Below are 15,043 nucleotides of genomic sequence, written 5' to 3' on the forward strand. Positions count from 1 at the left end.
GTTGGGAAAAAACGCGTTCGACAAATAATAGACCTTGTGGGAAAAATAGAGTTGCGTTCCTTGGTTGGAAATTATCATCGCCTTCCCCTTTGTTTGACTAATTCTCCACGATTTCCACCCTTGTTGCACTAAAGGAAGCACAAAGGGTGTCAGTAACCCGTTAATTTATAAATTTCCCTTCAACACAAAATCCCACATCTTCATTCCTCTTCCCGCGGCACTCACGCCCAGCGCTCGCTCCTGTAACTCTCTCACGCCGTCATTGAAGATATTCGCCATCTAAGCGTCCGTATGACCGACGTGCCGTCGTGCGTGTTGCGTGTGTTACATTATTACGGAAAAAACTGTACGCACACAAAACACACACGTGAGAAATAAATTGTTCTCACAGTCGATTCCTTGACACCTTCCAACGGATGCAGCACTCTCGTGTGAATGGTTCAGTCCAATCTGTGACCTGACTCCCCCTCCCTCTCTCGTGTGAGTGGTTCAGTCCAATCTGTGACCTGACTCCCCCTCCCTCTCTCGTGTGAGTGGTTCAGTCCAATCTGTGACCTGTCTCCCCCCTCTCGCCGTGTGAATGGTTCAGTCCAAATCTCTGAGTTACCCCTCCCCTCCTCTCCTTGTGTGTAAGTGGTGCAGTCCAAACTCTCACTCGACTCCCCCCCTCCCCACATGGTACAGTCTGACCCGGAAGTCATTGCGTTGTGTGTTTGTACTCACACGTGTGTGTGTGTATCGTAAGTTTACTCTTGAATTATGTGAACATAATTATAAACAGTTGCAGCTTTGCCGTTGTTGATTGTGCATATAATGGGGGAGGTTTGTATGAACACACGCGTGCATACATTCTTACACGCGTATCTTAACGCTTACATAAATGTGTGAATGTTGCGAGCAGTTACATTGCTGTGATACAAACACGTTCGCATTGGCACTTGGTTGATGTGTGAAAGGTAGTATATTTGTCCTGTTCGTGGTTGTTGTTTTGTTATCGCGGTATAAAATAATCCCCCGTGAAGAGGTTTTAATTTCTGAGGGTGGTCTGTGTCTGTGCCCTTGCCCGTGACTTCACTGACCTTTGAACCTCCTCTGATGTGAGTTTATCTGTTGCCAACTCACACACAAGACCCATCGTGCAGGGTTTATCAAGCAGGTTGCGCATCTCACTGGGAATGCCGCGACCTATACGACTTTCCCAAGTAGCCCTTCCCCACACAATCTGCTGTTTTAAAATGCGAAAATAAATCCAACGATTTTAACAACGATGGTTATTTTCTCTTTCGCTGCCCTCTGCGAGTTCCACTCACTGATTTTCCGGACAAGCGTTCATAAAACTCGACACGATGGTTTATTCACGTATCCATTTAAAACTATTGTTAATGTTTCTGCCATGGAAACATGGTACACGGGTATTTTTTTACACGCTTTCATTTAACTCACTCTGTTATTGTTTGTCGTATCCTCCAATCTTGTAACTCAATTTTAATCCACTTCCCAATGTGGTATCGACTGCAAACTTGGTATACTTATGTCAAACTGATGACAATACTATATTCTATCATAAAAACAATTTTTCAACATTCTTTTTTACATGTTATGTTTCGGCTTGGGTCTAATTGTCCACAGTCAACTGACGTTGGCTGTAATTGGCCACGGTTTCTTACGTTATGGCAAGGTTTGGGGCACTTCCTGGAGTCGTGGAGTTCTTCCATTACTAGTACATTTCATAAAAGCGTGTTTTGAAAAAGGTTTAAAAAAATATTACAAATTTTATCAAAGGAAATGCCTTGTACCCAAAACTATTTGTGGTCTGATACAATACCCATTTGTTGTACAATATCCCGCATTGATTTTGCCCCGCCAAGAAAAATGCTTTTCTTATAAACGTTTATATTAAAAACAAAAATATCATATTTGGTGAATGTATAGGCCTCAGTGGGCATTGCCTGGTAGGAAGGGGATGGTTTAGTTGTATTTGTATGCGTTTTGGTGATTTGTCTACCTTGTGCTTTGCACTACTATCATGTGTTTATTTTACTGTTGTGTAATGTTCTTACCCGCCCCACAATATTTAGAAACATGCGTTTGGAGTATTTGGCTGCTATAAATTTCCACGTGATCAGCCACTTCGTTGAGCTATCATTTGTCTCCAGGTCCAATCTGAAGAAGGGCTTTGTAGCCTAGTGGGCCTTACCTGGTCAAATAAAAAAAATAGTTTAATCGTTTTTATTTCAGCCACTGGAGGTCAAGAATCGCTCAGTGTTCCCCCGGATGTCTTCGCTACAATAAAGAATCACAAGCAGAATGCTGATCCCCTCACTTCTCCTGGGATTTATGAAACTTCCCTAATCTCCACAAGCCTTGCCACGTTTATTCTCATTCAGGGGCTCTGAGGATTCTAGGGCTCCAGCCACACGCCACCTGGTCCACCACCGTTGAACTCTGGAGGGTCTCCTCACTTGGTCCCCTGCACCCATATGTCATGGGTTTTCACCAGTTCCTTAAGAATCCCATGAGACAAATCTGCAATCGAGAGAATATCACCGGAGCCACCCAAGGCCCTGTGTGTACCCTTGCTGGCTTCAATGGTTAAAAGTAGAGGCAGGGGCTGAAATATCAGAACATTCAGTGACTTGCTCCTCCTTGGCTTTACCCTGGAATGGTTTACTACTTTTTTAAAATAAATATTTGCCCACTTTAAAAGGTCTGATAATTGGAACTGAAACCCGCTTGAAAAGGACAATGCATTCACTCTCGACCACTGATTCCCGACACCCGTGGTCTTCAGGGTCATGGAAATTAATCTGCAGAATTGCTGAAAGACAAAAAGAAATTGCTCACAAAACACAATATTTTTTACTCGTATTTTTTCACTCAATTGTTTTTGTTATAATTTTACTGCATGGTGATCCTCAGTTTTGTTCAGGTCTGTGCTTATATTTATTTTATTTTCCTCAACAGGTATTCCAGATGGCAGAAAATGTGTGCTGCATTGTCAACATCAGATCCCATCGTGATACCGCAGACCATGACAGCCGGCCTCCCAGTCCTCGAGACTCGGTAGCCCATCCCTGCGATTCTGAACTGGAGCAAAGCAGTTGTAGTGGAATCCTTCTGGATTCCAGACAAGGCTTGGTACTCTGTCCCATCAGTGCATTTATTCCATTTTTGACAGATCTGGATTCTGAAAATGCCCAAAAGAAAGGATACATGCAAGCCAGAGATCTCTGCGAACTGGAGATTTCAGTTACTCTTGGCAAGAGTGGTGCCAACAAAAAAGGAAGACTTCTCCAGACACGCGTGACGGGACATAGAGCTCTCTCTCCGAAGCCGCCCAATTTGAAGCCAACTTATAAACAGCTACACACTGCGAACATTGTGACAATGTTTCCGTGCAAGGAGTTCATGGAAATAATGTCACACTTGCTGCCTCAGAGTGAAAAGTGGAAGTTTATTGATAACATTGATCATTTAGGTAGCACGCCAGAGACAGAGTGGCAAGTTAGTAAAAAGCAGATGCAGGCTGCAGGCTTGCTTGGTTGGTTTGCTCTGCTTTCGCTGGATGACTGGAGTAGCCATGGCTTTGATTCCCAACTGACGTATATCCTAGCAAGGGACCTTTACAAGGGTCAAGCGGTTCTCACCTGTGGCTCACCGTTTGGCAGCTTTTTCCCCGATGTCTTTTTAAACTCGTTGAGTAAGGGCATCGTCAGCGGTCTGGCTGGCAGTAATAACGAGCTGATGACGACCGATGCCCGCTGCATGGTTGGCACCGAGGGCGGAGCAGTGTTCGTGGAGGCGCCCCCCTCCCCCGATGCTCCAGGTGGGCACCAGCTGCTGGCCGGAATCATCGTGGTGCCGCTTTTCTGGAAGTCAGGCGAGTTTGTAGGCCTCACCCTGGTCTGCTCCTTCTCGTCCATCTTGAACAGTCTCCGGCAAACGCTCGAGAGAATTTCTGGGGATTTCAGTCGCTCAATCGGGGGTTTACGATCGGTCAGGATGCAACCTTGCATGGGGATTCTGGACTCCTGTCCGACTGGGACGCTTGGCGGGCTGAGCAACGTGGTGCTGATTGAACAGAATGCGACTTGGGGCTCCGGGGTGATGGTGGAGCCGGCTCATGGATTGGTGGTCACCTGCCGACATGTGGTGCAAGGGGCGCCCAATGGGAAAGTAAAGGTCATGATCAGGGCGGACACTTGTGAAGAGAGGTAAACGCACAATGTCATTATAACCGAGTATGACGTTTTGAAGATGCTACTGATTTAGATGTTTGGCCCTTCAATGCTTCAGTAATTTTCAATGGCCATAGAAATCATCCAAGTTGGCACAGCTGTGAGCCATTGGTGGAAATTGAACACTTTGTGCAAGCCAGCCTCTCTGTAGGATTACCACTGGTGACCTCCCACAATCTGGCACTATTTAACTACCATAGAGGGATTATAGACCATCAACCCAAACGGGGATTTGAATTTGTAACTTTAGAGTTGTGAGTCATGCACTCTATAACACTGCTTCCCTTTGGGCTAACTAATAGTATCCCACTGTATTATACTCAAACATTTGTAACATCAAAGGTACAATTTTTTGTGAAGACAGCTGTAAGTAGGACCATGTTTGGAGGAAGTTCAAATATACCAATCTGGTCTTTTCTAAATTTGGCAAACATAGTGTCTGTTTTTGGTCGTCATCGTAGAGTCTTTGTCATCTGCGGCCCTTAGTGCCTCATCGGTAGCCTCTATCTGTACTCGTAAGAGACAGTACTAACATTGAGTTATTGAACCTTGCTTGATATGATGTAGGAATAAAGTGTGATATATATTAATATCACCTTCAATAACAGACATAATATTTAAACGGCTGCCAGATTTTCAGATCGATCAATATTGCAATTGTTTGTTTCAACTTTTAGATCTATATGCCTTTCACAAAAGGTCACCATCGCTGTGAAAAAAAACAATAAACGTTTGTAATACGATCAATACGTCCATTGTTACACTGGAACATACATTTGTAAGAAGGAACACACGGAAAAAGGGGCTCTCTTTATTCACACGTGGATCTCCCAGTCTCGGCCGCCATCTTCCTCCTCCCCCTCTGCCCCGTCTCTCTCCCTGCATCTCCTCTAAACTCATCCCTCTTTTCTAACACGTAAGAGGCTTTCGCGACCAATATCCATAATACAAGTTGCTTGGGTTAGATCGCGTAAATATATAAATGTGTCGTATAACCCGCCACCACCAAATCTGGCTGTCGCTTGATGAAGCTGGTTGTAATTACTGGCGAAACGTCGTACTCAGATTGTAAATGTTGTGGCTTGGGTCTCCAACACACCGGTGTTGCTGTACTCGTGACGAATTGGCATGTTCTGTTTACTTGACAAACCTTACTAATTGGCTGTGTCGGGTGGCGGCGGGTTTAACGACACATTTTTATGCGATCTCGCCCAAAAAACCTGTTTCATCCCTCCTTGCCCTCCATCGGACATGCCCCCACCCCCTGTCCATGGATATGACAGCTCTGCTATCTTATGCTATATTTCTCAGGGTGCTTATAACACCTTTACACATTCATAGCACACTAATTTGACCAATCGTACTACGATGAGCCAAGAATGTGTGTGTCCTGCACGTGACGTCACTCCACATGAGGCCCCCCCCCGTGTGACGTCACTCCACATGAGGCCCACCCCCCCCGTGTGACGTCACTCCACATGAGGCCCACCCCCCCGTGTGACGTCACTCCACATGAGGCCCACCCCCCCCCCTTCATTAATATTAATGAGTGGGTGTATTTTTACACTAACAGAGGAAGGACGAGCTGAATTAAATAATTTATTAAGCAAAGTCACTTCAAATATGACGTTTCTTTACAGAAAGTGACGATAAAAAATAAATCTAAGCAGCACAGTGCTACATCCGTATGTGACGTCACTGAAAAAAGAGGCCCCACCCCCTTAATTAATATTCATGCCACGTGGAAATTTACACAAACGCACAAGAAGGTCGCTCACTCCACATGCCGCACCCCTCCCCTCATTAATAATCATGAGCGAGTGGCGTCACTACACATGCCGCACCCCTCCCCAATAACCATGAGGGGGTGACGTCACTCCACATGCCGCACCCCTCCCCAATAACCATTAGCGGGTGACGTAACTCCACATGGGGCAAACCCCCCCCCCCCCCCCTCATTAATAATCATGAGCTGAACAATTTTTTATTGAATATTTAAGATTTACTCCAATATACACCCATCTTTTGACGGGCAAAAAAGCAAGTAAAATAATAGTTCTGGATATTAATAAAGTTGGTAGTTTGATAGCCATTTAAAAAAAATGTATTTCTGTCTTTGAGCTTAATACTGATACTTCTATGAATGACATGACCACACCTGCCATCGCACACTGCGTGGATTGTACCCCGTTCCACTCGCGAATGATTTCGATTGTACTGTTTCCACAGCTTCACTTGGCTGGATGGAACAGTTTTGTTCGCCACCAGCCTGGACTCACCCTATGACCTCTCTGTTGTCAAGCTCTCTCAATCCTGCCTCCACATTCCGCACGTGGAGATATCACAGCACTACACAGCTGGTGAGGAATGCAACTTCAGTGTCAGGCTCGCAATTAATTATTGACGGAAACAATGTCATTGTGAGCATTTCCCCCTCCCCACCGAAAAAATCGGGAAAGTTGGAATCTGCCATCGTGCAAATAAGGCATCTTTACTTTTGCAAAGGCCGAAACACAACAGACGTTTTTTTACCTCGCATTCGTGCGTACGCTGTGCGTGCAAACGCGGGCAGTCGGGGAGCGCGAAACGAGGCCTCGAATCCGGGAGAGGGACCACGTGCGGTGGGGAGATACAGAGAGAGGCCTGGAAGAGCGGATTGGCTAGAGGCAGATCATTGAAGGTGATTGGAGGAAAGATACAAACGCAAAGGGCCGGGAGACGACCGGTTGACTGACAGGAGAGCGAGCGGTTGAGAACCGTTAGAGAAGGGGGGGGGACGAGGATTGGCTGTGGAAAGTAAAGTCGGTGGAACCTTCGAGAATGGAGGGGGGGGGGGGCTTGAGGGATATAAAAAGGTTAAGCACAATGGGGGGGGGAGGGGAAGCTTGGAGAGAAGACTGAGCTGTGCTTGTACCATTTTACCATCAGAGCTCGTTACTGTACGATGTTAGTGTAAACTTTATGGGCCTAGTAGCGGCATCCTCCCTGACCTGTCCAGTGTGCCACGGAGAATTCCGGGCTTGGATTGGCCTGTTCAGCCATCTGCGCACTCATCAAAACCCAACAAAATGACAAACGTGCCATGGTCATCATCAACTATGATGGACGAACAAGAGAGAGAGAGAGAGAGTAGCGACACAAAATAATCCGAACGACTGCAGTCATATTACTAGAAACAGCTGATGTGTATTAATTATTGGATGCCGGTGGCTGTTTTGGCTGAATGTTATTGTATTACAATGGTTTTGAAATCCGGCACATGGATTCTTGCAGTGCATAAAACCAGGCACAAGCTGCATTAACATAAATGACAGTAACTGACAATTTTTATATTAATGTTGTCTAATAAATACATTTATTCGTTTAGTGTCTAGCATGTAATCCTTGATAAATATTGACCATTTGTGGGGGGCACAAAAAACAAATATATCCCGTATATCCTTAGCAGACTGTTGGACCAAGTGCTGTTAGCGAGTACCTATGAAAGCCGGAACAGCACACGAGGGGGTGTGTGGCCAACACCACGTCCGGCAGCCTTTGTCTCCCCAGTGGTGATGTTTTACACACTGCACCAGTTACTCATTTGAGGCTGAGCCCACCAAGGGGAGGCCCGGGACCGGTTAAGATAATCGTCACTGATGTTGCACCTGAGCGGGAATCGAACTCGGGTCACTGTCTTCATAGTGCAGCGCGCTAGCCGCTACGCTACCACTCCCCGTGAGTGCACCGATCGCCCTCCACACATGGTGAGTAACGGTGCCTATATCAACACGTTCCTTCGGAGTGGGCAGGTAGGAACTTGGTTGGACAGCGCATTCGTGCACGACAGACAAATATGCACAACAGACAAATAATCCCTGGTGGGCAGTGTGGAACCTGTTGTTCCTACCTGTATAAAAGATAACTTGACTTGAGGTAGCCAGGCAGCCAGCCAGGTAGTCAGCCAGGTAGCCAGCCCCTTTAACTATCGGCCCCTCCTCCTTGCTTAGGCCCCTCCCCTGACCACCCCCCATATCCTTAGGCCCCTCCCCTGACACCCCCCATATCCTTAGGCCCCTCCCCTGACCACCCCCCATATCCTTAGGCCCCTCCCCTGACCACCCCCCATATCCTTAGGCCCCTCCCCTGACCACCCCCCATATCCTTAGGCCCCTCCCCTTACCCCCCTCCCTCAGGCCCCTCCCCTGATCACCCCCCCATATCCTTAGGCCCCTCCCCTGACCCCCCTTCCCTTAGGCCCCTCCCCTCTCCGTACCGGGCAGTAGGTCTCCACCAATCAAAGAGCTGTTAATATTATTTATATATTTATGCACGACAGACAGACAAAAAAATCCCTGGTGGGCAGTGTGGAACATTGTTTCTACCTGTATCATCAGCTGTTAACGTCTCCTCCGGCACACGACGCGGCAGTGGATGAGCGGGAAGAGACTCCTGCACTGCCCCTTGCTGACAACGACGAGTTGAATGTTATCTCACTTATATTTGAGCTGAATTTATGGGGCGACGGCTTTTTTAGGTTTGTTTAAGAATCGCTGTTAGACGCTCTGCATGAAGAGAGTTATATAAAGCAAATAATTTGCTTAGGATTAGGGTTCTTATAGAATGCATTACTCATAAACAGTTTATTGGAACCTTTGACGTACAGAGACGTCTGCAAGTTGCAGGGTGTGCCCCGTTCACCGATGAATGTCGGAACGCACAAGCGGCTTAGCGCTAGTTTTAGTTAGAGGACTAGCGCCACTGTTTTTTTAAAGACATTGCACTCATCGCAAAGAACTGTAGCGACACGACCGCACTCTACGATAGCTGGCACCAAACTGTGCCACATGCCCTCCCCATGGCCTTGTTGGAGCCTCGGTGCGGATAAAGCTGTTTTATTTCTTCCGGTTCCCTTCCGATGACGTCCATGTACGTCCATATACGTCATCGAAATGGACGTGCACGGGAAAGGGTTAAGTGCGGTTCACAGCACCGATCGCAACATTTGACCATCGGCACCGTCACTGTCTGCATTAAACTGTGTTGGAATCTTGACTTAAAGCTTTTGTGACTGCAGGAATTCATATTCTTGGGTCTTTCGGTAAAGTCACGTAGATAGGTGAAAAGAAAATAACAAAAAATGACAAAAAACTACGACGTTTCGATCGCAACACAAGCGGTCGTCTTCAGGAAAAGGGGGGTTAGCTTCCAAGACGAACTGTTTATAAGGGTTTGAAATGGGCGTAGCCCAAATGTCAGCAGCCAATGACAATGTAAGTGGTGGGCAGCCCAACCCGACGGTGGTTGGTTTTCCACCAATCAAAGGGCTGCCAGGTAAAAATTTGCATGTTAATGAGAGATTAGCATGTTAATGGAAGATCTCAGAGCCACAACGCACGGGTCGGCGCGCGAAGTGGCTGTGTTGGTGTGAACCCTGTGACAGCGCAAGTTTGAAATGGGCGCAAAGCACAACTAAGGTGGTACGATGTGAACATATATATATAGACACAGACACAATTTCAACCGAGAAGATGGGTACAAACTGAGCAATCATTGGAAGGAATCAACCTGTTTAAGTCATAATTGGCTATGATGTTCTCATCCTACCACCGTCCGATGTTAGTTGTGCTTTACGCCCGTTTCAAACTTGCGCTTTCACAGTTACTTGACGCGCCGACCCCTTGGTTGCGGCTCTGCGATCTCCCATTAATGTGCTAATCTCTCTTCAACATGCTAATTTTCACCTGACAGCCCTTTGATTGGTGGAAAACCAACCACCTTCAGGTTGGCTGTCCACCACTTACATTATCATTGGCTGCTGACATTTGGGCTACGCCAATTTCAAACCCTTAGAAACAGTTTGCCTTGGAAGCTATCCCCCCTTTTCCTGAAGACGACCGCTTGTGTTGCGATCGAAACGTCGTAGTTTTTGTTATTTTCCTTGAACCTATCTCCGTGACTTTACCGAAAGACCCAAGAACATGTGTCCGATGTGAAACGCTCTAACGGCGTTTCGTCTCTCTTGCCCAGGCGAGGACGTGCTCGTGGCGGGCTTTGCGCTGTTTGGGAAGCGCGCCGGCCCCACGCTCACCTCGGGGGTGATGTCGTCCGTGGTGACGCTGCTGGACGGCCGTCTGCGGGCAACGGAGTTGGCGCCGCCTCGTCTCCCAGGCGCTGCAGCGGAGTGCAGGGCGGGCGGCCCGGCTGGCGGAGTTGTCATGCTGCACACGAGCTGCGCCGTGCACGCGGGCGCCAGCGGAGGAGCCGTGATGCGCAGCGGCAGTGGCGAGCTGCTGGGTGAGTGCCGTGGTGGCTAGGAGACGCTAATTACCTTCTTCTTGGTTCTTTCGGTAAAGTCACTTAGAAGGGAAATAATAAGCGCTGTCTTTCCGACAGACCTGTTCTTCACCTGAGGACGGCTGCTTGCGTTGTGGCCGAAACGTCGTGAGAATGATTTTGTTATGTTACATTTTTATTATTTTATTATTTCCCTTCTACGTGACTTTACCGAAAGAACCAAGAAGATGAATCTCTGCAGTCACGAAAGCTTTAAATTGAGACGCTAATTACCTTGCTTGGTGTACACGAACTCGTGGGTTCAATCTCAACCCTGACGCCTGTATATTTGGAAATTGCATGTTCTCTCTCCCCGTGGTCGCGTGGATTTTTCTCCGGGTCCTCCGGTTTTTCCCTCCACATTTATTTGCAATGGGCTGTGAATTGTAATTATTGTATGTGCTTCAGATAGCTTTCAGTTAAAGCACTTACTGATAAAACTCTTGGTGAAATCAGAAAGCATTTGTCAGATTTGAAAGACAGTGGTTCAGTTCACTTATATTTGGTGACGTGGGTGAGTAACATTCAGCTCTCAGTTGATTTGAAAGAGAGACCCGTAGGGTACCCTATAAAGATGTTACATCGTTCGCATTATGAACAACAATAATAAAACTATTATAATACACAAAAGAATCCTTAAAGCAAACCTTTAGGTGCTTCAACATTCGAAGGTAAATCTTTGCTTGGGTTTCATTATTGGACATGGAAATATGAGTTTTTCTATTTAAAGCTTTCATGACTGCAGGGATTCATCTTCTTTGGTTCTTTCGGTAAAGTCACGTAGAAGGGAAGTAATAAAATAATAAAAATAAAACATAATAAAATAATTCATTCAGACGCTGTCGCCTCGACAGACCTGGTTTCACCTGAGGACGGCTGATTGCGTTGTGGCCGAAACGTCGTGAGAATTATTTTATTATGTTTTATTTTTATTATTTTATTACTTCCCTTCTACGTGACTTTACCGAAAGAACCAAAGAAGAGAAATATGAGCTGTTAATAAATGCCCTCTAATAAACAAACATTGACCACAATTTTTCCCATGAGTGGCTGAGGGTCAATGCTAACCAAACATCCCTTTCCCAAGCCATTAAATGGGAGAGTTCATTAATAGGTTGAAAACAAGGTCACTGGTTTATTTGAAATGCATTGAAACACATCTATCCCACACATCAAAAAATTCTGCTTCTGATTCAACACTCTCCTAAACCTGCCTAATTTACTCGCGTCCCGTCTTCAACATTCTCACGCTGTGGCTTGATTTCACTCGCAGGGATCGTTTCCAGCAACGCTCGTGACAACGTGACCGGTGCCAGCCACCCGCACATCAATTTCAGTGTACCCGCCGCGCTGCTGCAGCCATGCTTGGAGGCTTACCGTCGCACCCAAGACCCAGCTGCCTTCTCTTTGCTCAACAACACCAGCCTCGATCTCAAAGCCGTATGGGGCCTGAAAAACATCAGGAGACTCGCCAAGTTACCCACGAGCAAACTCTAGCTAGCTAGCGTGTGATCGCTAAAGGGACCTCTATTCTTGATTTATCCTTATATTCCAGGTGGGTTACTCATTGTCAAATTTAGACGCCCTCTGTTAATAAGTACGCTGGAAGGCTGGGCAATGCAATCCATTGCAGTAATACAATTCGCAGAGGACTTGGAAATGTAATCCACAGTGACTTATCAATCACAGCTTTTATAACTGAATCACGTAATGCATTTTGCAAGGTGACTGACTACAAATGAATGTTTATGGTTTTCTATGCAGCAATGTAAGAGCTTTTTATAGTATTTTATTAATATATTACCAATTGTATACCAATTGTTATCTGAGTCATGTCGCTTGACAAAGGTCCTTCGAAGGACAAAGGTTCTTCAGAAGACAGATTCTTTTCGTAATTCTCTCAGCAGAGTCATGCATTGTGTCAGGGAAATGCTCTTCGACGATGACACATCGGAACTGATTAGCCGGGTCGTGGTGGCGTGTGCCTGTAATCCAGCATTGCGGATGAGTGGGTTGGCGGATCAAACGAATGTTCTGAAACTCCCTGCCTGTGGGCTTCGAGGTGCCATACCCTGGCCTGCCAGGAGAACGCGTGCACAGCAAATTGTTCCATCTGCATGGGATAGTGCTGCTATTTAACGCGCGTGAGTTTTCTGTGGGTGTACCCCGGTTTCCTCGCACGTGTAAACAATCGTATGATTGGCCAATTCCAATGTAATATACTTTCGAGCTTGTATCAAATTACGTGAAAAGCAAGTGTCGAATATTAACACTCGTGACCAGACTTGAGACTGTGAACTCAATAGACTTGAGAACCAGGTTTAAATCGAGTGTAAAATTTAACCCACCTCGTTGGTGACAGATCATTAGTCTGACATGAGCATTAATCCGTGTGCCACATCCTGTTGCTATTTCTATCTTACAACATTTTCAAGATGTCATTTTTCTCTGAAATGTCAAGATACCATCCTTTCAAAGGGATTATTGTAAAAAAAAATCAAATCAAAAATGTTTAAAATGTTTTTTTAAACAAATTCATATGCATAGGCCCACACCCCATGAATTTGAAAAATAAATAATTTATGGCTGAAAAACATACGAGTTATTTTTGTGGAGTGGAAGTGTTCTGTGACAGTGCGTGCCCAAATTAGCGATCGTTCGCCCATTCATAGTCCATAAAACGAAAACAACTTTGTTGGAATAACACAGTGAATGCCCTACTTGTAGACTGGCCCCTATCATGGGAATGTCGAATTTCTACTGCTCGATAAACGCTGCCAATGGAGAGGAGTATTATCTGTTAATTCTAGATTTGAAGCTTTCGTGACTGCAAGGATTCATAATCTTAGGTTTCTTCAGTAAAGTCACGTAGGTAAAAAATTAAATTAAAATTAATAAAATTTATAATAGAAATTAAATAATAAATCACGACGTTTCATAGGCAACACAAGTCTCCGTCATCAGGTGGGACCGTCACAGCTAGATTTGTTGTATCAAGTGAGGAAAATTCCAAAAGACAAGTTATTTGTCTTTTGATGACGGAGACTTGTGTTGCCTCTGAAACGTGATTTATTATTTTATTTCTATTATTACTTTTATTAATTTAATTTTTTACCTACGTGACTTTACCGAAGAAACCTAAGATCTGTTACTTGGTCGAGCGCAGGAGCCATTTTGATGTGTCGGCTCAGAATTCAGGGAAAATCACAAGCAGTTATCATTAGCAACTGTTTTGTGTAATCATAAAAATTCAACATTTACATTCGTCATCAATACGTTCCAGGATTACGATAAACCCTGTCATTCGTCATGTTTATCTCACGTTATTTACGTAAGTTTTATTTTGAATATCTCGAGGGGTGGGAGCCCTTTGGTGAGAAATGCAAACTGCAAACAGTACGTTTTGAAAGATACAAGGCAACGATAATAGTGTACCCATGGTCATACGACTGGAACGGTTTTTATCTCCATGGACAGTTCTGAACTGGTGGTGAAAATTCCACATTCCTGTGGTATATTCTCGAAATAGATGACCGTTGTGTACTTTCTACAAAGGGGTAAGATTTCAGTGACCCGGGAGGGTTGATGTGATACATTTGCCCCCGACTGGGATTTTTTTCATAAACAATTCAGAATGCCATTAAGCTACAGATAGTCAATGGGCCGGATCAGAAATTGGTTCCGCCTAATGTGGCAAAACTTTATAAGTACAGATTAATTTATATGGCTAATAAGGGTAAATTATTTGATGACCCACTCATTTTCAAAATGATCGCAGTTCACTGTTTTTGGCCACATACAGAAATTCGAACCAATAAAGTGATGTCACCTCGGGTGGTAACGGCAAGTGAGACGTCTGGGCTCACGGATTAAGAAGGATTGGTTGTATGATGTAAGGGGGTCCTCGTTAAGACACATTCGAGCCATCACCTAGTAACACCAAATATAAATGTGTGCCTAGACCCCGCCAAACGGTGTAACATGACACTGACTTTCATTAGTTGCCGTCAGGCATCAGTGCGTGTTATTCCAATGCAGTATTCTGCACACAAGAAATACAAATGTGGCATTGTTCTGTCCAGACTTGTACAGCCTACCCTCTGCACTGCCTTCTCCCTGTTGCAGGTAAGAGAGTGAATATCCACAATAGCTGTCTGCCCGAGTGAACGTTGATAATTGTATAATACAGCCCTTTGTCAATCCACCGCTGGATGAAAGCCTCACCCCGTGTCAGCCATGGGGTTGGTTTCAGTATACTTCATGTTGCGTAGTGTGGGTTGGAGAAAGGGCCCAGGGCCTGTTCAGTTTTACACTCGATACTGATGTTAGCCACGGGAATTGAATATCTGGTTAATAGCGCAGTGGACTGACCACTTTTCCACTGCTCCACCTCAGTAATCATGCACATGTAATAAGAAAAAACTTTTACTATTTTCATTTTACCAAGTAAGGCCCACAGGAAATATATAGCAGCCAAATACTCTAAACGC

The 15,043-nt window shown here is 45.3% G+C and overlaps 1 protein-coding gene across 1 annotated transcript; it reads left to right on the top strand.

Annotated features, from left to right (window-relative positions):
* Positions 1–694: 694 nt before the first annotated feature.
* TYSND1 (trypsin like peroxisomal matrix peptidase 1) lies at positions 695–13,071 on the top strand. Its single transcript, XM_078865617.1, has 5 exons — positions 695–822; positions 2,965–4,214; positions 6,468–6,598; positions 10,248–10,514; positions 11,827–13,071. Exons 1-5 carry the CDS (start codon positions 814–816, stop codon positions 12,048–12,050), a joined length of 1,881 nt encoding a protein of 626 aa, XP_078721743.1. The 5' UTR covers positions 695–813; the 3' UTR covers positions 12,051–13,071.
* The last annotated feature ends 1,972 nt before the right edge of the window (positions 13,072–15,043 follow it).

The sequence above is a fragment of the Lampetra fluviatilis genome, chromosome 2 (genome assembly GCF_964198595.1).
Source record: "Lampetra fluviatilis chromosome 2, kcLamFluv1.1, whole genome shotgun sequence".
Taxonomy (NCBI): Eukaryota; Metazoa; Chordata; class Hyperoartia; order Petromyzontiformes; family Petromyzontidae; genus Lampetra; species Lampetra fluviatilis.